The 27,607-nt window shown below is 44.7% G+C and overlaps 1 protein-coding gene across 1 annotated transcript; it reads left to right on the top strand.

Annotated features, from left to right (window-relative positions):
• The first annotated feature begins 5,501 nt into the window (after window positions 1-5,501).
• On the top strand, window positions 5,502-20,753 carry LOC146185611 (disintegrin and metalloproteinase domain-containing protein 10-like). The gene is made up of 9 exons (XM_084607881.1): window positions 5,502-5,522; window positions 9,446-9,638; window positions 10,893-11,077; window positions 12,563-12,743; window positions 13,781-13,934; window positions 16,198-16,296; window positions 19,013-19,203; window positions 19,799-20,004; window positions 20,571-20,753. The coding sequence occupies exons 2-9, from the start codon at window positions 9,509-9,511 to the stop codon at window positions 20,751-20,753; spliced, it is 1,329 nt and encodes a 442-aa protein (XP_084464007.1). The 5' UTR covers window positions 5,502-5,522; window positions 9,446-9,508.
• Window positions 20,754-27,607: the final 6,854 nt, after the last annotated feature.

The following is a 27,607-nucleotide window of genomic DNA, read 5'->3' on the forward strand; positions in this document are numbered from 1 at the left end:
AACTATTGCAGCCTGTCGACGGTTGCGTACACAGCAACCGCATTCGTCCTCACTATGAGACGACACTCCACAGCAGCATTCGAATTGGTTAAGTATAATTAGACAGCTAACCTCTCAGCGATATACGTCACTCCGCTAGCCGTGTGCACCACAAACGCCGCTGAAAATAGGTTACACCTACGTTTTGATAAAACTAAACATCGTAATAAAAGACTGCCTTTGGGCTAGCTGTATACACCGGTGGGGTGCGCTGCGACTGAAGTAAAACTTCGTCGGCTGCCTCAGGCAGACTATTCTGCCTTTGCTTTTAAATGCATCTATAGCGACCTAAAGGCTACACTCATTTTTTACACACATATATAGGGACACAACTCTAATCTGCGGGGTTTAGAGGCGATCGGTTCGAGGCAAGGCAAAAGGCACTACCACCATTCTCATTTTAGTTCATTCTTGGTGAAAACGCTTAAGAGATGGGAATATTTTCACACCATTGCGCTTATTTTTAGTTTTTCGCTATGCATGCTAAAATTATTCATTTATTCGTTCTAAAATAAAATAAAATACAAAACTAAAAAATAAAATTCGTCCTAAAATAAGTGTAGTATATTTTTCGTAGCTGATCGACGTCGCCTTCTCTTCTCCAGAAACCTAAGAAACACAGTGGCCAGCAGCTCCGCCTGAAACGCTCCGTTTTGGATTCGACTGACGGGAACATGCGTCACTCAGGTGGTGACCACTCTGCGGCAACCGATGCCACCGACTCGTTTATGACGTCTGGGACAACAACGTCCCCTGACCACGGCGCAAGAGACTTCGAAGTAAGGGCATGGAAATGTTACCAATCAGCTGGAAGCAAATTCTCTCCATGGACTTAATTAAGACGATCAGCTGTCATAAGCCGAGTTTATTTTCTGTGTGGTATATTCCATCAGCGAAGGACCGAAAACAAAAGCGGTCAAGACACCGGACAATGTTAAACAAGCCGCCATATACAAGTAATCGGCTCTGAATGTACCTTGTCACGTTTTTGTACATCCAGATGTTGACTAGTGTGCTTGTTCAATGCAAAAAAGGCCGCTATCTGCTGTGTTAGAGTTGAAAACATGGAATGCCTTGCTACGCATCTATCAAAACATTCATAATTTGACGTTTTTACACCGATAAATGGCTTTATCGTGGTTGTAAAATGGGTTAACTTCAGATGTCTACGTTCGTCTTGAATTGTGGTGACCCGCAAAAGTTGGAATGTTAACTGCCTGACAATCCACGCTCATCGCTGAGCGTATTTGTGCCGGGTAGCTCATTGCGCGATTGGCGTGGTAAAAAGAGTTGTTCCGCGATCTAGTCACCTTGACTGAAAACGGCCGACATAATCTAGGCAGGGCGAATTTCTTGCGGAACATGTGTTGCCATAAGAAATCCACCATCCTTAGGTATGTTCGGCAATTAAGGTAACAAAAAATATAACTTCTTTGTTGACATATTCTCAAATAATTGCATATTCTATGCCTCGTTGAGGCTTTTGTGAAAAAAAGTATAAAACGGTATAGTTTACAACTATCTGATGCAGAACTTTTATAGCTTTCAGCAAATTATAGGGCACTTAGGAATCTACCATAAGGTATTTGTTTGACCTTTTTTGTGATGGCATCGAATGAAAAGGGGGAGCATTTTTACTGTTGTAAGCAATCAATTTTCATACTTTGCCAAATGCTAATATAAGATTTATTTTCCTTTTAGCCAATGTAATACACATTGGCATTAGCAAACGTAAATATGTTTTGTTTTGTTTAGTTTTTTTTATCCTGAGAATTCATATCGAGCGGAAAGGCAGACGGTTCCAAAGGATGCAAATTCTTCAGAAGCAGTTTTTCTCAAAACAGTATTTTTGGAAGTTTTATGTTTCATTTTCTTAGAACCTACTCCGTGCATGCTGAATTTTCCACAAGTACCATTCAACGCATTTTACTTAAGTTATGGCTATGATAAATAGTATAAGCAAATTTCCGTTGTTGACAGAAAAAAAAATAATTCATGTTATCAAATTTGTCCCCCCCCCCCTTTACTCATGAAAAAAAAATACAACATATATTTTGCCTAAAGTATATAATTACGTTTCTGACTTTGTAATATAAAGCGTACACTCTCATGAGAAATTTCAGGACTCTGCATACAGTAGCTTTCAAGAAGAAGGTTCGTGAGTGAAAACCAAACAGTGAAAATAAACCTACAAAATGCGATCACAAGTTCTAAATTAGTTGCATTCTCTTAGAGAAATGGTGGCGAATTTCATGGTCATAGTTCCTAAGTCACTTCGCCACTCCACTTTCTTCGCCCCCACTCTCTCCCTCTCTAAATGTGAGTGCGCGATTTCTATCACTCCTGTTTAGCCCCTGCTATCCGCGGCAGATGGCGTTTTGTTTTCTACTACCTACCACGATGGCAGGTGTCACATGTTGCACCGACTAAGCCGACGACAACTATGACGAGCCAACCAGGGACGGGCGCCTAAGAGCAGCGCTCTTAGAAATACCTGGTGTCCTTTCCACACGTGCGAGGCTAAGGCGATGGCTTCGGAGCGAAAGTTCGTCGCCGCAACGCTTGGCGCCGGCTCGGTGATTGCGTGCACGGGTGATTAGTACGAGTAGTAGCGCACGTCTCATCGAGCAACTGCAGTCCTTACGCGCACGGAAAGAATCACCCAAACTCATTCCGACGCATCGACTTACTGCCTCGGCAACTCTGCTAACCGCCCAGCACCCCTCGGTAGAGCTGTTCTGACCCCACGAGTTATTACCAGACTTCGAGGAACAGTCATTCCACGCGTTCTTTCAGTGTTGGTCATAGACGTTCGTTAAGGTGAGACGGTCAGTTCTTGAGGGGAAATGCTAAGGTCAGAGCGTATTTGGGCTTGCACGCAGTCACCTGCGCAGCTCGGGAACATGCTCTAAAAGATGGGACTTTATTTATGGGATCTATGGTCACGAAGCGAATCGTGCTATGAAGAACGCCGTAGTGCTGACTTCAATAAATTTCGGCTATAAAAGGATCTAAAGCATAAAATTACCACACAAAACGCGGTCACTTCGCATTTTGCTGTACCGAAAAGCGGCCGCCGCGACCGGTATTGATCCTGTTGTCTGTGATACACCGTACTACTATATTACGGTTATACGGCTCAGAAGCAAATTCGGGGGTCTGAAAGCCTATACCAATGTCCTACATGCATTGAAACCAGCCAACATGAGCGGGAACTTTAGCAAGGATGAGGCCAAGATGCCGCGCTAACCTACTGTGCACTGACGCCATGTTGCGCAGGAACGCGATGCCATCAAACGCCAGGGGGACACCCATCTGAAGCGCGTGTGCAACCTGGAGGTGTTGGTGGACCACACGCTATTCGAGGTCGTGCTCTCAGATTTGAGCGGTGAGCGCGAGAAGGCGCACGAGGCCATCATCACCATGGTGAACACGCACGCTGCCGCCGCTACGGACATCTTCAACAAGACCTACTTCGGTAGCATCACAGGCATCTCCTTCGAAGTGCAGCGTGTACAGGTTAGCTGCGCTTCCAACTCCCGTACACTTTCCTTATCTTGTCCCATGCATAAGGTCTTGGTTCCTAAACAAAGCGCTTGCCATATTACCAAGTATGCGGGCAATCAGAAACAAGTAGCGTAACACGTTTACTGGGTGAGCGTGTGCTCTCGAAACTGAAGGCTGACTCAATAAAATGGTAGCGGTGGTGCAGTGATCTCTACAGCGGCCAGCCAACTGACCCCCTATACCACGTGTCTCCGTGCTTTTATCCAGTGCAACAGCGCATTTGTCACATCGCAACAGAACCGATGGTCCGCGTTTTCTTCAGCGCGTTCCATGCTTATGAGCTGGTGCTCTTCAAAAAATGCCGGTGTACATCATAGAACTAGCCACAGCTATCTTTGTTATCATTGAGAAGAACCGGAGCATCGACTATATCGCAACTGCTCTCACCGTCGGCTAGGTATGCAGAGTTTTGTTCTCAATATCGCGAAAGACGCGAAAGGCTTATTTCATCTATTTCCTTTTTCATGTCGGAGCAGATATCCTATGCTGATTCAATACAAAAGTTTTTTACTGTAAACCTATGATTGAAAGGCTCCAGATTCGTCAGTTAGATGGGAAATAATTTGACTGCTAGCGTCTTTTATCTTGCGGTTTTTCGCTAGATTTCGCTGCTTGTTTTCGGGCGAATGTTTACGCTGATCCCCTCTAGAGTGTCCCTACGTATCTTTCCAGCTAGTTCATTGTACATTGCATAATGAAAGCAGATAAAAGAATGCCATATGGTGTCTTCCTTTCGCACAAAGACACTCTGCCAGCACATGAAACACATATTTAGCTATCATTCTGTGAAGAAACACGAATGTTTCTGTCCACACAGTAAATACCTCTTCTCAACTTTATTATTTTGCATTATTGAAGTCGTCGACGGAAACATTGCTACGCAGAACTTCCACCGCGAAATTCCCATGTCCTCACTGCTACAAAGCGTGTAGGAAATATTAGAATGCATGTCGTCGGGGTGAAGATTTGAGCAAGCAATCACCGAGTGAGATTAGACTTATTAAGGCGAAATCCTTTATTGTCTTCTACTTACAGCGTTCGTTCGTCCGGTCACACTGTAGCTGTCAATAAAATGGCGTCATCATCCGAAGCTGAAACTAACGTCATTAGAAAATAGAAATCCCGTCTCCGCCAAGAACCGAATCTCCGTCCCTCGGATCCCCAGCCGAGCGCTTCAACCAACTGCGCCACGCCTGTGATCACAAAACACACATCATAATTCCCCTTACCTATAGTTAACATGACAGTAGCGATGACAATTACGCTGCAATCAGGGATAATGACAATTATGACAGTAGCAATGATAATGACGGTGCATTTACTTGATAACGATAATGGGAGCATACTCGATGCACCGTGTGCTCCAACAACGCTCAGATTTTCGCATTTCTGCAGTGTAGATTCCAAAGTGGTATCGAAATTTTTTCACTAGCAGTTGCCGCGATGCACTCTGGGAGCTGTGGAGGGAGGTCGCGTATGTGTGGGGTGTGGCGTATAACCTCGAGAGGCAGTTTTGCGTTGTCGAGACGCGTCGACGCACGATGCTCGCACAAATGCAGGCAGGTCCCTGAAGCACGAGAGTCTGGAATTTCCATTTTAAGGCGAAAACATTTCGCCCATAACGCGAAAATTCATTTGGCGATGTTGTTGTTGTTGTTGTAGTTAACATTCAATCGATGATACCTAAAAAAAAAAAACGCGTCGCAATAATCGTTGTGAAACTACCGAAGCGGTAAGTGGGACGACGGTAAGTGGGTCGACGTAGTGGCAAGACCCTTCGCCTCCATATTTCATTTCATTTCATTTTATTTCCTTAAAGGCCCCAGGAAGGGGTGTTACATAAGGGGTGGGAAACATTATAAAAACATTGTTATTGTACATATTTTTTGACACTTTCAAGGAACTTGGATGAGCAGGTGATAACAGCGATGTCACCTGGAAGGCCGTTCCAGTCTGCAGCTGCGCGGGGAAAAAAGGAATTCGAAAAGGTAACGGTGCGTGACAATGGACGGGCGACGTGCAGGCGATGACTGGTGCGGGTTGATATGCGTGCTGGGGGAAGAATATAAGGGGCGGCCCGCATGGGACTGTTGAATATTTTATGGAATAAAGAAAGGCTTGAAATGCGACGACGGAGAGATAGTGATGATAAACCTGAGGCTGTTTTTAGGGCAGATACACTAACATCATAAGAATACAGGGCATGGATGAACCTGGCAGCGCGATTTTGAACGGACTCGAGAGAATTAATGAGGTAAGCTTGATGGGGGTTCCAAATGGGTGACGCGAATTCCAGTTTAGACCTGACGAGTGAATTATAGGCTAAGAGTTTAACATGTTGAGGCGCGCAATGTAGATGACGTTTTAAGAATCCTAATGTTTTATTGGCCGATGATATTGTGTTAGTTACATGCAAATTCCAAGAAAGATCACTAGAAAGTGTTACGCCTAAATATTTATATGACTGAACAGGTTGTACGGGCACTCCAGAGATTACGTAGGAAAAAATAAGAGGATTACGACGACGGTGGAAGGATAAAAGTTTACATTTATGTGGGTTAAGTTCCATTAGCCAGTGGTCACACCAGTTATGTACAGCATTAAGGTCATTTTGTAGTGTTGATTGATCAGTGGGACCAGTGATAGTACGATAAACTACACAGTCGTCAGCAAACATGCGTATGTTAGAGGTTACATGTGTTGGTAGGTCACTAATGTATATAAGAAAAAGTAGGGGGTAATGTAAAGTAATGTATATCACCTGTGACGTGCTATTTTCTCTTAAATCATCACTAACGGACCTTCGTGTGGCACCGAATTTCCCCTCTTTCGTATCAGAATTGTGATCAACCGATCTTAATGAAGCGTTTCGGTAGGTTTCACACCACCTGGAGGCACCGCATCGCGCTAGCGAGCTTTTGCATTCATATATGTAGGTGGCTCTATGTGTGTGCTCAATTTTTTATGTCGAAAAGAAAAAAATTCCCCATTTTTCTTTATACAACGTAGGGGCTGGTGTTACGAGGTAGATTAAGAAATGCCGTTCAGCACGTTTAGCTGCCTGGTTCCTGCTGATCAGTATCAATTGGCAAATCGTAAATGAAGAAGGGCACTTAAATTACCTTTCAAGTACAGCTTTGAGTGGATCCTTAAATCACCAAAGAAAGGGCGAATCGGATTACCTTTCATTCTGCCTTGTAGAAGTGTCTTCATAGTAATTTCTGCCAGATGTAAGTTTGGGGGGAAGAAATGCGAAAATAATTTTTTTTTTTTGTAATATTCACGAGTCCACAACAAACGTGTGCTTGATGCGCATATTCATTCCTGATAAGTTGCGATAGTTGCGGTAGTGCTTTCTCTGCTTCATTTAACGAGAAAACGGTGCTATAAAACCGTAAATTTATGAAATTCCACATTGGTCTCTAATCATATTTAATACTGACACGCGCCACCACCGCGCGGCCTCTGCGCTTGGCCGCAATGACGATGAAGCGGTTGTTGGCGCGTGGGGAGCGCTCGGGCTAGACTCGATGACTAAAAAGACTTTTTTTTTTTTTGTCTTCACCTTTATGTCTACCTACACGGCTCCTTGCTCCATGATAATATTTTAATTGTAGCAACAGGTCACAAATAACAAATATCACCGCCTTTTTATTGAGTGTTTCCGGCATTAAATAAAGAAACGGCCGCCTAGTTTGTACCACTCAAAAGATGTGTTCAGACCAGTACTGAGCAAACATCGAGAAATTGTAGCAAAAGAGAGGGTCTAGTGGCTACTATTACTTTAAATCAGAAAGAAGTTAGCATATAGTATAGGCCGCCAAAACAAAATTCTGGGCGAAAACATGCGAAATCATTCGGCTCTAATATTTTAATATTTTTAGCTCAAAACATTCCCGATTTGTTCTTCCGTTACTTATTTTATTGAGCCCACACATACGTCACAACTTTATTTAGGAAAAATGCGTAGCTCACTCGTACTAATCAGCTTGTGATCGTTGTGAACATATTTGTGTTTATTTCAATAAAAATAATGACTTGGCTATTTTTAAATAAGAAACGCAATGAAGAAGCAGAGGCAACAAGCATTACGTTACAAGGCCAGATAATGGCTAAATGAATACTGCAAGGATCAACCGGGCAAAATTTCGTGGTATTGGAGGTTGTGAGACCTTGCATGGTTTGAGTGGGGAAAAATTATAATATATTAGAGTCTTCTCGCTTACTTTCAGTCAAAAGAAAAGGACTTGAAAGGGAATGCAGGACTCGATCCCTCTTTACTCCCTTCCGCACAACTGCAAAAAAAGAAAACACGCAGCCCTTAATTCTGACCTCCGCAGATTGGCTGTCTTTGTGTACAATGCGATTTCCGGCCTCTACGTCTTCACCTCCCTCATTTATTGACATTTTCGTCTTCAGGACGCTGTTATTCTGAATGAACAAGATAGCATGCATGGTTGGTGCAGCGCCGTAAGTGCCTGGAAATTAGTTTGTAAGGAAACGAAGGCTTGGTCTCCTCTAACAAGCTGTACGGGCGTGATGCGGACTACGTGAACAGGACCGGGATTTTAGGTGCTAACTGCTACGCTATTCTCCTCGACCCTTGGCTCCCGCATGCAGTGCTCGTGGGTGTCATGAGTGAAATACGGCGCGGCGCCGAGAACAGCGAGCGCTACTACCATTGCAGGGCTTGTATCTAGAGAAGTTAACGTGCTGTGGTGACGCGGAGACTGGTCCCCTTTAGCTCAATATTTTCACTTCGTATAAGGAGAAATACGACGAGCCATACATAAATCATAAAGGCAAGCTACACCGTCGCCTTCAGTCTTGACAAATTCAACAGAGACGCTTAAGACTGCTTACGTGTTGGGAATTCGAAAACATTATATGCTCATTACGCATCTATTTCAGTATTGCATTTAGGCATATGAGTGTTTACTATGAATATGAGACATGTCTATGCATAAGGTTGAATCGTTTCGCCTTACATTACGTTATTTTTACATGCTTGCTACGTTTCACTGCTGTTACGTTTCATGATTCATGACATGCATTTTGTTTTGTGCTCTGCGATAAAGTACACCGATTTTATGAAGTGGTTAAGATTTTATGCAATCGATGGTCGCCGTCGTCTTATGTGCTGCTTAGAAATGATCACAATGCATTCTTATTAAAATTATGGCTATCTGCTGACGATGAGTAATAGACTGTTACGAGAAGCATGTAGAAAAAGATTGGCTGGGAAACAAAGAGCCTGCTCCTAATTAATGTTTTTGCGGAAATCTCTGAGCCCCTACTACGCAAGCCTTGTCTTTAGTTCAAATCAACCCAAACATCTAATCGCTAAGCCACACACTGTAATTCTTCCATGAAAAGATAAAAGGCAAGTGCTTTCTTTTACATGAACACCACAGTCACTTCAGAATGGTTTGTAGACAGCTACTAGAAGAGTGTAATAGCTAACGGCGTTATCACGTATATGAACACCTTGAAGATAAAACATTTTCTAGGGGATAAAAGAGAAAAAGTGTTACCCGGCCTGTCCTTTTGAACGCTCCTTGAAGGTGGCAGGCGTTTATTCGAAATTTACACAGATTTTCTTCCACGGAGAATTAATACTCTTTGGTAATGAGGACAATTGGGTGGAGTGTTGTCGGAAAACAAGACAGATAGTTAAACCTGCCTCCTGCTGTCGATGAAAAGGGTGGAATCTTGAGAGCCAGCGGCGGGTCGCATGAAATAAGTATGGCCCGCAGTAAGCATATGACCAGTCGACCAAGTGTCTGATATTCTTGCTTTACAAATTGTGCGGTCGACAATTCTTCGCCACGATACGCAGATAAACGACTCGAGCGCTTGCGAGGGCCCTACACGGCACACGAACCCGTTCTGCCGCGAGAACATGGACGCTACGCACGTGCTGTTCGAGCTGTCCAAGATCAACCACGATAATTTCTGCGTGTCGTACGTGTGGACGAACAGGGACTTCCCGGGCGGTACGCTGGGACTCGCCTATCTGGCGGAGCCCGGAGGTATGTCTCAATAGCAAATCGTATCTGATGACTGGGATCCCTTGGAAACCGCTGCGATCGAATAGAAACTTTACGCCCTTCATTAAAATTTTTCTCACAAGACCTTTTAATTTTCTTAATCATTAGACGAAGAAACGAGTTAATGAAAAGGATTTGCTCCAGAAAGTAGGATACCGAAAAGGCATCATTTTACTTATTATGGAAGCCTCCCATGTGAAGCTCCAGAGTAAGATCAGTGTCCCTTTCGCAGCAGCTGACAGTTGAATCCAAATCTCATAGGTCATCAGTGTCCTCACCACCGTCGTGGGATCGATTTCAATGATTGCCCTTGTATTGAACGAAATTGTTTCATATCGAAATTTTGCTTTAACGCCATTAGGAACAATTAAAGTCTATAGAGCTTATATCCAAGCATTCAATCGCAAACCGCCGCAATTTCTGTGCAGAAGTAGTAGTTCTCAGGGTTGTCTCAACAAAATGAACGAAACAATTACCATCATCATTGTTGCTGAAAGCCAATTTTTCATGGCCTGAAACCGCCTGAGTTGTAGTGAGCCGTATCGAGGCCCCACAGGTGCCTTCGTATGGCTTCGTAAAAGCGGGGCTTTATATTGATATGTGAGGGTGTTCCACTTATACCGGTTTCCATTAGGCGAACAGGAGCAAGACCAACGAGCAGCCAGAGCAGCGCACGAGAGCACTGGAGACGCGCGTTCTTGTCACCCCGACGGAACCTTCGAGTGGGAGTGCGTGACGTCAGGCGTCATCTGATCAAATTTTTCCCGCGCTCACGTTGCTCGTATCCCATCCCGACATCAAAAAGGTCACGTGACTTCCTCCGTTCTCCCGGTACTCCGCCGCTGGCGACGGAGCACCGAGGACTGCTCTCGGCGGCTCTCGGAACCCCAAAAGCACGCCTCCTCTTCCAATAGAACACAACGCCTGCTCCTGTTCGACCACTGGTAGGCGCCGAAACTCGCGAGAGCACTTTTAGTGCAACTAAAAGAGCTCCTGTTCACCCAATGGAAACCGGTATTAGTGTATTAACCTACGACCGAGTGATAATGAGCATGTGCGAAATGACAGACACAAATCAAGAGATTAGTGAATAATAAACTAGAAAAATGCACATACGCAAACTCGTATCCCCAAGGTAAGCAAGCGTAAGCCATTGCCGCTATTGCGTCACGCGCTTAAAGACGAAGCTTGCAACAGAAAGTTGATGTGACGAGCAAATTGATTTTGCTCACGCAGCCGATTCAGGAGGCCTGTGCGACAAGTACCACTTCGGCGCCAATGTGGACTTGTCGCTGGCTTACAAGGGCAGCCTCAGCCTCAACACGGGCCTCGTCACCTTCATCAACAACAACGTACGCCAGTCGCAGAGGGACACGGAGGTCACCTTCGCCCATGAGCTGGGGCACAACTTCGGCTCACCGGTGCGAAATAAACTTGGGGCACCCTTATATTAGGACCGTTCGAAAGAGTCGTGCTATCTGGCGTGTAAATATATTTGCCAAGTAGTTATAATTGTGCTTGCGTTGATTACGAAAATGAACTTGGGCATTTTCACTTACGACATATGATAAGAAAGGAAGATGTTCAGGCAGGAGAAACTTGCCTGTGCCAGGGCCGCAGTAAGGAATCCTTCTCTCGGCTTCGCGAGCTTTCTGGGTGTACTAATGTTGACTACGTTCAAGGACCTGAAATTGCCAACAGTATGTTTCAATTACACGCAGCATATTGTCGCGTACTGGTGACAATGCCGTTGGCAACAAATAAGGAGGCTTGAACTTCACTGCAATAAACTCTTTATTGGGCTGACTTGCAACCGCAAAACACTAAGCAATGGGTAGCGGCGATAGCAACAATCGTGCTCGCCGTTGTCGAACAAAGAATGCCCGTCGCACGCGCCAACACTCAATTTAAAGGCGGTGAAGAAACATCTAGATAAGCCGCACACCGTGACTAGCATAACGTGGAACATTGCAGAAACACACGCGAGTGGCCGGAATCTTCTAGGTGCATATCGGCGCATTTTGCACAACAAAGAAAATGATAAAACAGCATCTCGTGGCAACGAGCATGAACAAAGTATACAGAATCGGTCCGTGGGCTAGAATCACGTGATAAGGTCGCATGACGGCGGCTGTCGAAAAAGTAAAAAAGATCTTAATTTTTTTTTTACGTTCACTTTGTGCAAATTCAGGCAAGCACTAATTATTACAGAAAAATTAAAAGTGTATTAAAATCTTGCGCATACAAGGAAATAATGCAGCTCAGTAGACGATATATAATTCTGTTACACATAACGCGGCAAATGCATTGACACACAGTGTCGAAGTTGGGCACTCAAGCAATTTTAATAGATTGCCTACGAATAGTGCAAAATTAGAAGTCGCACATTTGCAAACGAAATCAACCAACGTCTGCTCTTCAACGCAACTCAGTGCCCTCTGTCTGATATACTGTCACTTATGTACTCTCCCTCCCCTGCTTGGACATGCGACATGTCCGCAGTATTTCATAAATAATGAAATATAATTATACTTGTAAGGACGGTTCCAGCCCTTTCAATGAATGTAAGTGCCTCGGTGCGAGAACCTAGATCGCCAGCTTCTAGGCTTAAAAGTGTAAAACTGCTAACCTCATGTTTGATCCCAAATGCAGTGCACTCTTTTTTTTTTCTAGGTGGATGACGCTGTTCACTGCGCTTACTTTATCATGGTACTTGGTTTCAATCCTTCATATTTGTATACGAGCGCCCTTTCAGTGGTTTCTTATTCTACGGGGCGGAGGTGGTGGCACTAATGTGCGACTTCATTTTAGCTCTAGTTTAGCTACGCTCCGTTGACCATGTAGATAAAAATCGCGTTCCTCGCGCACGCTACTTCCTTTTACACTCGTCCCTTTTACACCCACAGCACGACTTCCCAGCAGAATGCACACCTGGTGGCACAGAGGGCAACTACCTGATGTACCCGAACGCCCGCCGCGTCGCTGAGCCCAACAGCCGGACGTTCTCGTCATGTAGCATCCGAAACATCACACGTGTCTTGGAGGAGCTCATTGGCGGCGATGCGTTCAGTCCCAACTGCTTTCAGGGTGAGCTGTACTCAAGCAGCAGCTCATGTAGACGGAAAGAGGCAGTAGAGTGTCTGCCTTATTTCCGCGCGGCCCACACACGTCATGCTTGCCAGCCACATGCTGAGTGGTTATAAGCATTTGGTCTGCACCGGTACCTATGCCATTACGCGACACCTAATCACCTCTATTGGCATTTTTTTTTTTCAACAAGCTGCAATCTCAAATGGAAGGGTATGTGATCGAAACGTTTTGGCTTCTGTGTGATCAAGCATGCTATATCGAACACGCCAAGCTTATAGAGAAGAAAGGGTGCAGCTTTAATGTGCGCCGGTACTTCTTGAAAAAGGCCTAGTCGCAATGTCTCCGTGATTGCGGCACTCGACTGCTGGGCCTAACGATGTGGAATGGAATCCCTGCCACGGCGGCCGCTTCCCGATAGCCCCCCACAACGGCTTCTCTGAGTGGCTTTGGAACATTAAACCCCATAAATAAAAGCTGTTGAGAACGAATTCTTGCTTCGCTGGGATCCGGTGGAGCCGGTCGAGTGAAAGTAAAAAATGTAGGTGGTATAGAACATATGCGGAAACTATAATGGCAGCATTGCACTAATATATAACTTTTTCTTTACCTGCTCTCACCGCAAGACAATTGGGACAGCGAGCTATTTCGCACCTCTCAAATTTGCAGAGCTTTGGTGTGATTGCAGCAGAAGATTTCTTTGTTTTGTAGTCGGCATCCCTGTAGTTTTGAGTGAAAAATATATCGGTGACTGAATATATTGCGCGAATTACTCAGAAGAAATGTGATCGCCATGTCACTAATGACAAACGCAAGGCATTGCACACGTCCTTCTCAGAACGCATTTTGCTCCACGGCGCCTCTGAAATTCCAGCTGGCACTCATGCTTAATGAGATTAGTTCCTGTAGCTATTACTGCAAAGTCATGATAAGTTTCAAGATGCATAAGGTGCTGCAACGCACAGCAGCGTTGCGCAATGCGAAAGGAGATGTCTTGACCTGCCATAAGCGATCCGCCGATACGCACGCGTTTTCAGAGCCCCGCGGTCCGTTCTGCGGCAACAAGATACGCGAAGAGGGCGAGGAGTGCGACTGCGGTTACGACAGCCGTGACTGTGTCGACCGATGTTGTTACCCCCGCGAAAGCGGGCCCGACAAGGCGTGCAAGCTGCGCCCTGGGGCCAAGTGCAGGTAAGGGGACGTCGAGCCGTTCGCTTCGTTGCGATTGGTTAATCGATTGCTATTTTAGAGTTTGGGTGGTGGATGTATTCATCGGTTTTTAATTTATGTGCACACTAATTGATTGATTGATTGATTGATTGATTGATTGATTGATTGATTGATTGATTGATTGATTGATTGATTGATTGATTGATTGATTGGTTGATTGATTGATTGATTGATTGGCTTTGTCAGGCATTTAAAATAACCTGTAACTAAATCGTGGTGGCAGTTTTTTTGTTAATTAAGCATACGTACTTACAACCTTCCATGGAGCTGTAGTAGCGACTGTCTTCAGGGAAATCACAAACACACAGCCTCATAGCCAATACTTATTTTACATCTCCAAGTTGTTCAACGCGCTAGCGAGGTCCAGTGCTGGGCACTAGCTTTCGTGGCACACTGATCACACGTAATTTTGTAACATTTGCACTAAAGTTGCTGCACGAACTTCAGATCATATTGTGAGTCAAAGTCGGGCTTTTCAAGCAAAGTATGGGATTCATTCTGTCCAGTATATATATATATATATATATATATATATATATATATATATATATATATATATATATATATATATATATATATATATATATATATATATATATATGTGAAGAAACGAAGCTAACAGTCGGCGAGGCCAAGGAAAGCATTGGGGGTTGTACTTTATGTCTTTTTTTTTTAATTTTACTTTGGTAATCACATAAGTTAGTAATGTAGTCTGTTAATCTGTTTAGGGGAAATATAAACACAAAGTAGAAAGAAAAACAACGTGCCGATGGTGAGAACCGAACCCACGACCGGTGGCCTTCCAACTGAGCTACATCGGCCGCGGTCCCCCCTGCTACTTTCTTGGGTATTAATGTTATCTGTATACGAACCGATATTCGGAGGTCGTGGGTTCAGTTCCCACAATCGGCACGTTATTTTTCCTTGTACTTTGTGTTTATATTTCCCCTAAACAGATTACATTACTAATTTATGTGATTACCGAAGTAATTACCGATTGGCCTCGCCGACTGTTGGCTTCTTTCCTTCATGTATTATAACGAGCACCCTCATTTCCCCTTAATTGATCTTCTTGTAGCTTACGGGGGTCTCGTTTCTGACAGTCCTGTAGCCATAGGTAGCGTAAGAGGGTTCTAAAACAGCTTTCGCCCTCGCTCTTGATCACGTTCTACGTGACGCTGGCGGTAACAGGGGACGTTCCACGTCCACCGCTATGGCTGAGGGTGGCGCTGGTGAACACTCTCAAGGTTCGTATACAGACAACATAAATACCCAAGAAAGTAGCAGGGGGGACAGCGGCCGATGTAGCTCAGTTGGAAGAGCACCGGACGCGATATTCGGAGGTCGTGGGTTCGGTTCCGACCATCGGCACGTTGTTTTTCCTTCTACTTTGTGATTATATTTTCCCTAAACAAATTGCATTACTAATTTATGTGATTACCGAATTAAAAATTTAAAAAAGGCATAAAGTACAACCACGAATGCTTTCCTTAGCCTCGCAGACTGTTGGCTTCTTTCCTTCATGTATAATAACGAGCACCCTCATCTCCCCTTCATTTATCTGCCTAAATATATATATATATATATATATATATATATATATATATATATATATATATATATATATATATATATATATATATATATATATATATATATATATATATATATATATATATATATAATAGGTGCCATCGCCACTGTGTCTAACGTATGAAATAAACTTGCGAACATGGCTGGTACCAGAGGTATAACAAACGACTATTTTGCATGCTCACATTGAGACTGATTACTTGGTATCTGGTATCTTCCACAACAGCCTGCTAATTAGCAGAGAAGGCGATATGGATGAAAAGCGATACGAGAACTTCCCTCAGCAATGTACCCGATATTGTCCACTGACATTTAGGGCAACCGTTATTAATATATATATACTGATGGCTTAACCTTCCTACGAGCTGCAGACACGCAGTGTCCCGGCGTTCTCACCGAAACATTTTGACGGCCACAGGAAATCACTGTAACGTAGCAAACAATCAAAATTTCAAAATTTTCTGCACTTGATATGGAGCAGGGAGCGTACGAGAAGACAGGTGCGTTGTTTCATGCAGTGAACTCACCATGGCTTACCATTCTACATGCTCTTTAAATCTCATGCTATATCTCTGTAATCTATTATTGCTCAGCACAACGACCATGCAGAACATGACTGCATTTCGCGCAGCCCGAGCAATTCACCATGCTGCACCAAGAACTGCGGCTTCCAGGACGAGTCGGTCTCGTGCCGGGCTGAGGACGACTGCCGATTTGAGGCCTTCTGCGAGTATCCTTTTCTTCCACAGAAAGTGGTGTGGCTCATCGCCGCATTGCAAGTACCCATAGACGGCACCTGATACAGGCACATATCTGCCGTATAAAATCACTTTGAGCAAACTTCTAATCGGCGATGCGATGTGGAAAGGAATACGCAAATGGTCAACATTTTGTTTCTTCACACGACTTTCCCAACAGGCAGCGACTGCTATTTTGAGGTACACGCTCACTGGTCGTACTGTTATCTACACGTCACGGACGAGCGCGCGGTTTGAGGCAATTTCTGGAAGCGAAAGCGAACTCATTGCTGCAGAAACTTTGCTATGTCCGTCGTACGAACAACGCGAAACGAGGAGCCCGAAGTGGTTATAGAGACATTCGTGCTCCATCGTCATCGAAGTCCCTCACTAGGCTTAGCAACTAAAGAGCCAAAAAGCAGTGTAGAAGCTAGCAGTACGTTCTTCTAATCTCGTTTCCGGGTTCTTTTGCCTGCCATCAAAATTCACGTCATGACAGTATTGCGAGCGACAGACTGGGATACGTTGCAGAGACTCCGATACTTCTTTTTCTCTCTTCTCTGTGAGACCTGGACTAGCCGATCTGATGGTAGGCAAGCATCTGATGAAACGAAGTCACACCGCACACCTCAGGTCAATGGTAAATCCATTTTCTATACGTACACTATCCTCTAAGATATTCGCAAAAGTAGAATCGATCCTGTTTCTGATAATACATCACGGCTGCCCTCCTTACTCCTTGCCTGCTGCGTCGCTTTCACGAGTACAGAACTCTACCTGGCTACTGCTATGGGAGTAACTGCCGCAGAAATCTGAACCATCTGCTTAAGAGGTACTCTCTTTCTCTACTTCGTACCCTGTTCGCCGTGAGGCAGAGTCCTTTGCTTTGTCCTCTCTGGACTTGATTAAATTCCATGCCTTCAGAGAGTGCCAACAAGTTTTTTTTTTTTTTTTCGGACACTTTTCTGCCTAAGATGGTGCCGATAGCTGGCGATCGGCTCTGCGACTTCTACAACGCGTGCGCGGCCCCGGTTAGCTGCCTCCGAGGTGTCTGTTAATAAAATGATGTCACCATTTAAAAATACTCCCTTACCACCGCACAGGCCTCGGTGTATTCCAATGCGTAATAAATATTGTTCTATTCGTTCATTATTAGCGACAAATTTTTCGGCGGGTACAAACTCATTGGCTTTGAAAGGCACCGCACTTTTCTTCCGATTGCTGCTTCTGTAAAGGTGTACCTCTCCCTAGCACTTGCGGCTGTATCTTTGCGTATTCGGGACAGTACTAATCGCCTCGGATAACTTCCGCAAAAGGTGGTTGCTGCTCTCGTAGCGGGCAACACCCAAGAATATTAAGAACTCTTAATCACTCGTGCGCGATATTCGAATCTCTGCAAAATATAAGCCCTGTCGGTGAAAAGTCTCCCTTTTCGCTCGAATTCTGCTTTATTCGATGTAGTTTTCGATCACCCTGCAGTCTTCAATAACGATGTTCCCCTCTATGCATTGCGCAAATACTCAAGCAGGTCCCAATAACAGGCATTTCGGCGACATACATGTCTGTTCTCAGTTGCCCTGCCGTCATGGCTCATTGGTTAAAGGAGTATTGACACTTAATTCTGAATTGAAGTAATGATGCGTAAGTAATTAAAACTGATTTGTTTTCACCTACGGTCGCGAAAGAATATATAAGTGAATTTTCTTTTCTCTCTCATTTCGATTTCGGTTTGAACAACTGTGACGTCAAAATCAAGCCAACTCCACGTGAGGGATGAAAACAGCAGCCATATAACCGTTCCTATATCATTTGCTTTCACTACAACGCTAAAGCCAGCCAGCCAGCCCCATGAAGCAGGAATCTCACCAAGTTAGGACTGAGCGACTATATAACTGTTTTGTCATGTCGTCCGTGACCCAGACTTGTTTATACATCACAGTCATTTCTCGGCTGCTGAAACCAAAATCAAAACTTGAGAGAAAAGAAAATTTAGTGATGTATTCTTTAGCAATCGTAGGCGAAACCCAATTGGTTATTCGTATACAGGAATGTCTTACGCATCACTAACAAAAGAAAACTGCCATCAAAATTTAGTATCTGCACTATTTTAAAACGATAAGTCGAGCTCGAGCACGCCAGTTTGAACGCAACCGCGGTAATTATGTCTCGATGGAGGCAGAACGCGAGGCACTCTTCAGTTAACGATGCCAGTGCACGTTAAAAAAACCCAGGTAGAGCTTCTGCCGGAGTACTCAACAACAGCCGCCCTCAAACCCGATGTCACCTTGCAACATGAAACATCATAAGCCATACCATTTACCGTACTAGCGTATAATGGACAATGAAAGCCAAGTGCACTGATGAAATTAAGAAGTATGCAAGTATAAGTACGTGACCACAGCTGACCTAAACCTGGGTTAATTTAATATATGTGGGATATTCCCATACCCTCCACGGATGATGCTGACCCCGCCGCGGTGCATCAGTGGTTAGGGCATCCGCTTTTGAATAAAGGCAAAGAGAAAGGCACCCGTATACTGTGTGATGTCAGTGTATGTTAAAGAACTCCAGGGGGCCGAAATTTCCGGATTCCTCTAATACGGAGTCTTTCATAGCCCAAATCGCTTTGGGACGTTGAATCCCATAAACCAACCAATCCATTAAGGGTGACTAATATTATTAACCTTGACGAGCGTTCCTGCGCGTCAGGGGTGTAAGCGACCGCTGTCCCGACTCCGCATGGCGCGCAAACGGCACCCTCTGCAACCACGGCACGCAGCTGTGCGAGGCTGGCGAGTGCTTACGCTCCGTGTGCCTCAAGTACGGCCTCGTCCCATGCTTCCTCAGTGGGCCGGACCTGACGCCGGGGCAACGGTGCCTCATTGCCTGCAAAGGACATGGTACGAATGCAGCCCCAACCCCCTTCGCTTTGCATTGTAAACCAGAGTGGACTATAAGTGAGAAGTTAGAAAAAACTTCGCTGCTGCTTCCATTCAGTCCTCAGATAAAACAGAAGTCCATCTCTTCGAAACTAACTACACAGAAAAAAACTGATACATTTCTTCCAATAACAAACTGTCCCGTGTGTGTACACTATATGTCTTTACTTTTCGCTTCGAGTTGTGGCAGCGGTCATGGGCGCACACCACTATACTTCAAATGCCCTCATCGCCAAGTGGGCCATACTCAACGCGGTAAAGGATCCTCTCTATGTAATGGAGATTCTAGGCGGCTACGATTCATTTTAAATTTTTAGAAAGTGTTACTACAATCATTGCATCGATTTTCGTATAATATCACTCCCGCTTGGCAGCGACGTGACGCCAGAAAGTGTCAGTGCGCGCGACTGGAGGGTAAAGCATCAGGGACACTAATGGAATTCTAAAATTTTCTACGTCAACGGCGCGGCTAGTCAGAGTACCCTCGCTTATCAACGCAGAGCCAGACACTGTCGTCTTTGTGTGGCCAACAAGCCCTTCGCATCATTAAAAACAGGTGCGGACAGCGAATGTCACGAGGCGTGCCACTTTGAACGCATGCGCGGCCTGTGCAACAAGAGGCTCGAGCCTGGAGCGGCGTGCGACAACTTGCGAGGTTATTGCGACGTGTTTCAAAGGTGTCGCCACATCGACACCGAAGGCCCGCTCACCAGGCTACAGTGGCTCGTCTTCGGACACCAGGGCATAACGAACGCCCTTACGGTGAGTGCCGCTTACGCCCACGCGCCGTAGTCTCATCTACTGTTGTCATCCTTACACCATCCTTTGTCCTTCCCGGAAGTTGGTCAGCAATAATCGCCATGTTTACAAACCCTTACAGCATAGTATACTTGACTAAACAATGCAGGTTTTATCGTTGAAGGCATTGGCATGCGTAAAGTCGAATACAACTCAAGACAATAGCAGCATTTAGCCCAGAAAAGGTCCCCCATGTACCCAGCGGCATCGGCCGGCTCTAGTGAATAATCGCCTTGGATCTGCTATCGAAGCAACGCATCATTTGGCAGATGATAAAACTTTTGTCATGTCTAAATCAGATTAATCGCGGCACTCTGAAAATCGGTCGAGTCCACTGGCTTAAAATCTTCCTTTGAAGCATATTAGCCACTTGCCGTTTCCTGTAGATCATTCAACGCTGCATTGTTCACTTCCTTTTTGCCCTTGCTTGACCTGGTTCCCAACAGTTTAAATAATTAAACAGTATGCCGACTAGTCACTTCTACCTGAGACCTGCATAAATTTGTTCCCGATGTTGATCTGTGATGCAGAGATACTGGTATCTGACCATGCTGGGCATCCTGCTGAGTGGCGTGCTGACATTGCTTGCCATTCGCGTGTCCACCATCTACACACCCACAAGCAACCCACGGCTGAAGCCGCACAAGAAGCTCACCGTCACCGCCATTCATCCGCTCGACCACATCATCAGTCACATACACCGGCACTGGTGACCGCTGGGCACTGCCAGTGTTGGGCGCTTTTTGTTAGAGAAATTCATAGACTTGTGCCTGACCTGGAGCGCTACCAGGCGTTTGGAATTTTTGAACAAAAACTTCGCACCTTGTATGCTGCAATACGAATGCATATATATTAGTCGAGATCTGAAGCACGGTATGAAAATATAACTATGAGATATTCAGTTTGATGACCGACACATATTTTTGAGCCAGCAGCACTCATGCACTACTTTCACAGAGGCCCGATTTGCAGATGTCCGTCGGATAACGCGTAACACCAAAATAAGCACAATTTTAAGCGGGCTACCCCATAGAGTTTGCCCCATGGAGCGCTTCTTACACTTTGAAGCAGAGGGTGGTGTTCCTTTTATTTTAGCCGCGCTGTAAAGACAAGCTAACGTTTACATATGTGATCATACTACCACTTTGAATATAAACGTCCCACACACTATCTCGTTTTAAAAAACGGCATGTAGTTACTAGTGTGCTCCCTTATGCGCCCGTACTCAGCATTGTCGGCAGAAACAATGTTATTTGCACTCGGCCAACCACTCCGTATTACTGCACTTCTCAAGTCCTTCGTTGCAGATATAAATTACCAGATGTGGAAGAAGAGGACGTCGACGCTGTAGTTGTTATTCGGTGGTGGTGGGGGATCTCGGATACAGGATATGCATCAACCTATCCGCCTAGACGGCGGCCTGCAGTCTTTGGACTCGGGCGGCGTGTTCGGCCAGTCGGATTACACCTGGTTGAGTTTCATGGTGTGAGCTCAACAGTAAAGTTTCCCAAAAGTCTTCTGTTCTGTCTCTTGATTTATATTTTTAATTTCTGGACAGGTCCATAAGCACCAGATCGGCCGTAGGCTGCCATAGTTTCCATACACTTCGTTACAGTATTATATATACAATATTACTATTCTGTTACAATATTATTTAGCTGGTTCGTTTCTAAGCGTGCATTCTTGAAATTGCACAGAGATTTCAAAACGCGAAAAGCAATCATAGTATCTGAAAAAGCCATCGTCTTTGTTCCTGCCACCATCTATGGCCAGCATAAAACGTATCTATTTAGTGGTCAACAGGGTGCTACCTCACATAATGGCATAACGCGAAGCATAGAAGTCTTATCTCGTATACGAATCCAGCCCTGGCGAAATTGTGTGAGCCGTATGAACGCGGCAGCTGTGTGCGAGGGTTCTCGCGTGGTCAGTAGCATGGCCACACCGCTGGGTAGGACCACGCTTGCGGCCGTGAAAACGGACACGGAGCAGGCAAATCTCTTTATAGAGGATCTCTCCAAACCGGTAGTTGGCCTATTGCGCGCGTTTACCACACCCGCTTTTTGCGCCCGTGACGCCGCACGTAGTACAACGTGGTCGCATGCGTTTCAAACACAGCGCGAATTTCGAGAAAAAACGCTCAAATTGGGTCAACCTTTAAGCGTCGTCATATGATCGAGTGGTGGCGAAGCAGTCCTGAGGGAGACAGTCACCCGCACCCGCGCACCTCCAATATTGCTCCAAGTTCTAGCGTTAGACTAAAAAACAGGGCTGGAAAGAAAGTTTGCTACCTCCGATGGGCGAGGGGAAAAGAGAATGTCCACACGTGTTGCCGCTTTTGCGTAACAAATATGGTCGTGGTTTTTGACTACGTGTTAAGTTTATTTCTCGAGGCACTACTCAGTACATCAATTACATCAGTGTATCAAGTTTGACAGCAGTTAACGAATAGGAATACTCAGCGGAGTTTCAAACATACAATGTCCGTGACCAAGTAGAAAAATCTTATATGGTTGATTTGGCCTAACTAAAGGTGCGTCAGTTCTATCGCAAATCTGATTGAGTATAACGTGGTAAAGATACCGACGCTGTCGGTCCATCCTTCAGCTAGCTCTGAAGCAGCCGTCTGATGGTGGAAGTACGTTGTACGTTAGGTGAATCATACGAGGGTTAGAAATGGAAGAGCACAATGGCCTATTTGGTGTGACCATACCATCCAGAAGTGGAATTGAGTGAAGCAGACCACGACATGTGTGCAGGTAAGAGTAAACAAGGGTAAATGAGAAAAATATGGAAAGGGCTTATTTCTAGCTTTGTAAACAGCTGTTTGTCGTCGAGGAATGCTTCAGCGGTGGGTACAAAGTGCTTCCGGGCAAGCTACGTATCCACAAGGTACATGATATTGGAGTATTATGAACCCCTCAAGACCCATTCAGAGACATCTTGAGCAAACTAATTAGCGCACCCTTAAATTTGAATGTCTGCATGACCAGCCGTCCAAATAAGTCGGGCAGTATCGAGGAGAACAAACGTTCGAGAAACATAACCTATGGCGTTGAGAACGTATGGCGTTACGAGCGTAGAAGTGCCAAAGAGGCTGTGAAGACTTGAGAATATGCAGTGGATGCAAGACGTCCATGTACTTCATAGCCTAGACACCATGATGTGGCGCCTGGTCTCCTCTTGAAGCTGGACTATTCACTGGAGTCCGGGGCATCACTATATAAAATATTTACATTCTCAGAGGCAGTGACATAGGTGTGACGCTACACATCCGGTAATCTTATCAATCTTTACGGTTTATGGGATCGCTATTTTTAAAGCTAAGCGCTATAGCTAATTGACAGCGAGTTTTCGGAGGAAGGCCTCTAGGGTTGGCAGATGTTATTGGAGATGAATACCTGAGCCTACGCGGATGGAAATCTTTGAATCGTGGATCAGAAATATGTCATTTGGCTAATACGATGAGCTTATAGAAGCTCCTCCAGAGAATTACCCTACCATGTTGCTTCAATCCACGTGGTCGCCATGAGAAGTGGAGTTCGAGGATCCTGAGCAGTAGGGAGGATATGCCCGTGGCCGTGAAATATTGATAGGGTGAACATTTGCTTCCCCTAAAGCATGACTGTGATTGCTAACCCGTTTATCGTATTAAGTGTGTGATTAGAATGGTTGGTATGAGCTCGAGGTGTTGTAATGGCCTTGGCGTTAGCCTATAGGGTGAATTATACTCGTGTAGCAGACTGCCTGAATATGGGTTAGCGATGAATACGTAAAGAGATGGACAGTTTGTGCCGTCTGCTGGCCTGCCTAGTCAACACCCGCAGCAAATTTTTTTAGAAGAGCAAGTTAATCCTCTTTGTCAAGCGTACTGCTGAATGATAGCGCTCCTTATTCAAGACATTTGTTAAGGGATGTAGGCAGAAATTACACGGGCGGTGAGGTCATAAGGGCATATACCATTATGAGCATCTGGTATGTACTCAATTATAGGGTGAAGCCCACTCATAGGGAGGTTTAAAAAAAGCACCGAGCCCTTCAGTTTACCCGATTGGCTACCTCGACAGGAGGAGATGCACATGAAGTACCGCGGGTAATCTATCTGTACGATTTCGAAGAATGTTAACAATGTGGTTGTGAACCCAAGCGCCGCAGTTGGTGGCTGCCAAGTAGTCCAAATTGAGGTCGTGAGAGTTATCTAAAACTTCTTGTAAATAGACCGCAAGCGCCTGCGCAAAACTATGCATTAGGATTCTCAAGGACGGTCTGTTTCAGCAGAGCACTGTGTTTAAACTGACGGAAGTTGTCTCAAATGGAGATGCCAGGTCAACAAACGTAGAAGGTATCCGGGAGGGCAGTGGTTTATGAAAAATTTGAGAAGGAACAATTGACAATATTCAAGAATTTGGCCATACGTGAAGCCAGAAATATGTGACTCAATCTGTCAAGGAATAAAGGTTTGCCTAATTGTGGTATTAGAACCACAGTGGCTTCTATGCAGGAGGAAGGGGGGACCCGATTTTCCCAGACTTCTGTAAGTTTCAAGAGCGGCCAAATCCATAGTTTTGTACAGAATGATGTGCTGTGCATGATGCGGACCTAGACTCCTGGAGCCATGTTACGCACTAATAGACATCAATTGCCACTTTAAATTCTGAGAATGATATGAAGCATACTAATAGTAAAGATCAGTGGGAGGTATCGGGGGCCAGAAGGCAGCGTTGTTTCAGATGCTCCAGGCATTTTGGTAAGTCATAACCGCTTTGTAAATTACCTACCGTCTGCATAGCCATTCGAGTGCGAGTGTACAGGTGGAATCAAATTGCGACAAACGACTCAAGTTCTCGCGGTGCAGAAGTAGCCAAGAAACTTGTTACGAACGGTACGCCAGTTGCCACTAGTTAATCTAGTGGCATAAAACGAAGCTTCCAGGATAATCTGCTCTATAAATTTATTGCATGTGATTAGGACATTTTCGACGCCTCATCTGCACCAATGCTCAGTGCGCTTTCTACAAGGCCTGTATAGGTGTCATTATCAGGAGTGGAGGTGATTCTTATGTAGTGGCGCATTTGAGGAGTCTACAGGGTCTTCATCACGGAAAGAGGTCCAGTTAGCTAGCCACACCTAACCTCACCAGGGAAGTCACGTGTGTTGAGAGTGATAAAATATGAGGACTTCTGTAAATTTTTTTTTCCAGGGGGCAGCTCCCGGTAAAGGCATAAGTTCTGACCAAGATACTTTGTTGGGCGAGTTGGTACACATTCATTATTAATTTAAACAGCGCGAATACGAAGACAAAAGACAAGATAAAAGATAGCCACAGTACAAGCGCTGACTCAACTATGTCTAAGCCCTTTACTTCAAAGCCCAGATAAAAACAAACATGACGAAAACGAAACAGTCACGTGAAACAACCCCTGGGTTCACCTGCTGCACAAAAAGTCACCCAAAAAGACACCTCTTTGCTTAAAAGAGCAAGAGAAGTCTTGCTGACACACTTATTGTCCGTTGAAATAAAATATGATTCAACTATCTCTCTCGTCATCTTTTCTTTGTGGCGATACAAAATTCTAACCTGGTCAAACTTATGAGTGCACTTCTTCTCCTTCTTCATTGTTTCACATGAATGGCAATGTGAGACCAGAAATGTTTTGTCCTTGCCACTTTCCAAGTTGTTCCGGTGTTCTTGTAGTCCCTTGTTAATACAACAGGACGAATAATAATAGGACAGAACAGGACAAACAGGACGATTATTGGGTTTGTAGAATCAGGGCCATGAAGAAGGCTTAATTTTGCAAGGCTTGTCCTTCTCGTAATCAGATTTTCATTAATAGGCCATTGGTCCCAGAAAGGTGTATCCGATTCATTTCTTTTTTCAGCCCTGGTCCACTAATTTCCGGTTACCAGTGTCGGGAGTAGAGCATTGGTGCGAAACGCTCGGGGCATCGCCACTCGATGAACTCGGTCGGTAGGGGCCTGAAGACGTGAATACACGAAAAGGTGTGCCTGAGATCAATATCGTGGCCCTATTGTGCAGGAATGACAGTACTTAGCAACCATGATCGATGGGACGCTGCTCAACTTCAAACATTTTTCTCGCCTAAGAGCAAAAAGACTTTTAATAAAACTCTTTCCGCAAAATTGCAATAAATGTAGCTTTGAGCTATATTGAGACTTTCAAATGGTATTTTTGTATGTAATTTATGACTGCAAACGTGAAAAGACAACCTTTTTCTACGTTTAATTTTTTCTCCAAAATTACTTGTCTTGTATCCTAATTTAAACGCCTTATTGAGATAGCAAATGTTAATCCCAACCGCTTACAATTTTAACCACTCAAGAATATTGCTTTTAAATCATACAAAAATGCAACCTGGGAGCGTGGAGGCTGCGCCTACGCAGTGATGGAGGATAGCAGGTCTCAGCGCATCGAACCATCGCGTGAAAAGCTTAATAACAGCACCCACTTAAGGCTGATTACGTGTAGGCGAAAGTGTGAATGTCTCAGTGTGCGTTTATATGTCGTCGATTTGAATCCATGTCGGGAGCTAGCCAGCAACTTGACCAAGAGACGAATGCTATATGCAACGCGAAATCGTACGAGAACATTCGGAACTCTGTACTACGGACGGTTGTGTCACAATGTTCACACGACAGACTGCTACACCGAAGATGATTACGTCACAATTGGAGGTAATGTCGTCGGTGTGAATACGTATCGCAAACTGACATCCAACTTGACTGCAATATGGATGCCAAATAGCAGGCGAAATTGTATAGGCCGCCATCCCGAAATGAGGCACAAAGAACGGTCGCGTTGTAATTTTGGCATGAAATAACCAATTAGATTGTTGGTATCGTGTCTTGGTCCCAATTTCTGTTCACGCTCTTCATGAGACAAGAAGATTTTCGCATTAAGCATCGAATATGATGCTGTCAGAGTGAAAGAACCACTTCCCCATGGGCTAAACCTAAAATCAGCCTTGTCCTTGAAGTGACCTTGCCAACCTAGCATGGCAACACTCATGCAAAAAGCCAACTATCGGGGCGGATTAGAAACCAGATATCTCTCGTGGTAAGAGAGCACAGAATCTCGTAGCTGCTACCGCAATCGATCCCCCCGTTACTTCCGTTATTGTTGTCGGCCTCCTGAATCGTTGCAGGTGCCCATAGGGTGGATTGGCTAAGGTGGTGTAGCGTATACAACGATTTCTACATGCGATTACGGAAAAACGATCGGCGCCAAACGGGAATGTAAAGCGTCCAACGATGCAGTACGAAAACCTTACAATCAAAGTAAAACAAAAACTCATTTAACAAAACACGTTGCGGGGCTAGGTGGTGCAGCATGATTTTTTAACAGGTCATCATCCTGCTTGTCCTGTGTATTTCCTCCTGTGTCCTCGTCATTTATGCAGCGCTGAAAAAAAATTTAGTAAAAATAAAAAGTATAGCATTGAAAGAAAAAGGGTGATCTTGAGGAATTTTGAAAATATTTAACGAGTCAACCTACCAGTATTTTTTTTATTGCACTCTAAATATGTAGTGATGCCGCAACATTCAC

The sequence above is a fragment of the Amblyomma maculatum genome, chromosome 6, assembly GCF_055883805.1.
Source record: "Amblyomma maculatum isolate TAMU_Amacu chromosome 6, ASM5588380v1, whole genome shotgun sequence".
NCBI classification, from domain to species: Eukaryota; Metazoa; Arthropoda; class Arachnida; order Ixodida; family Ixodidae; genus Amblyomma; species Amblyomma maculatum.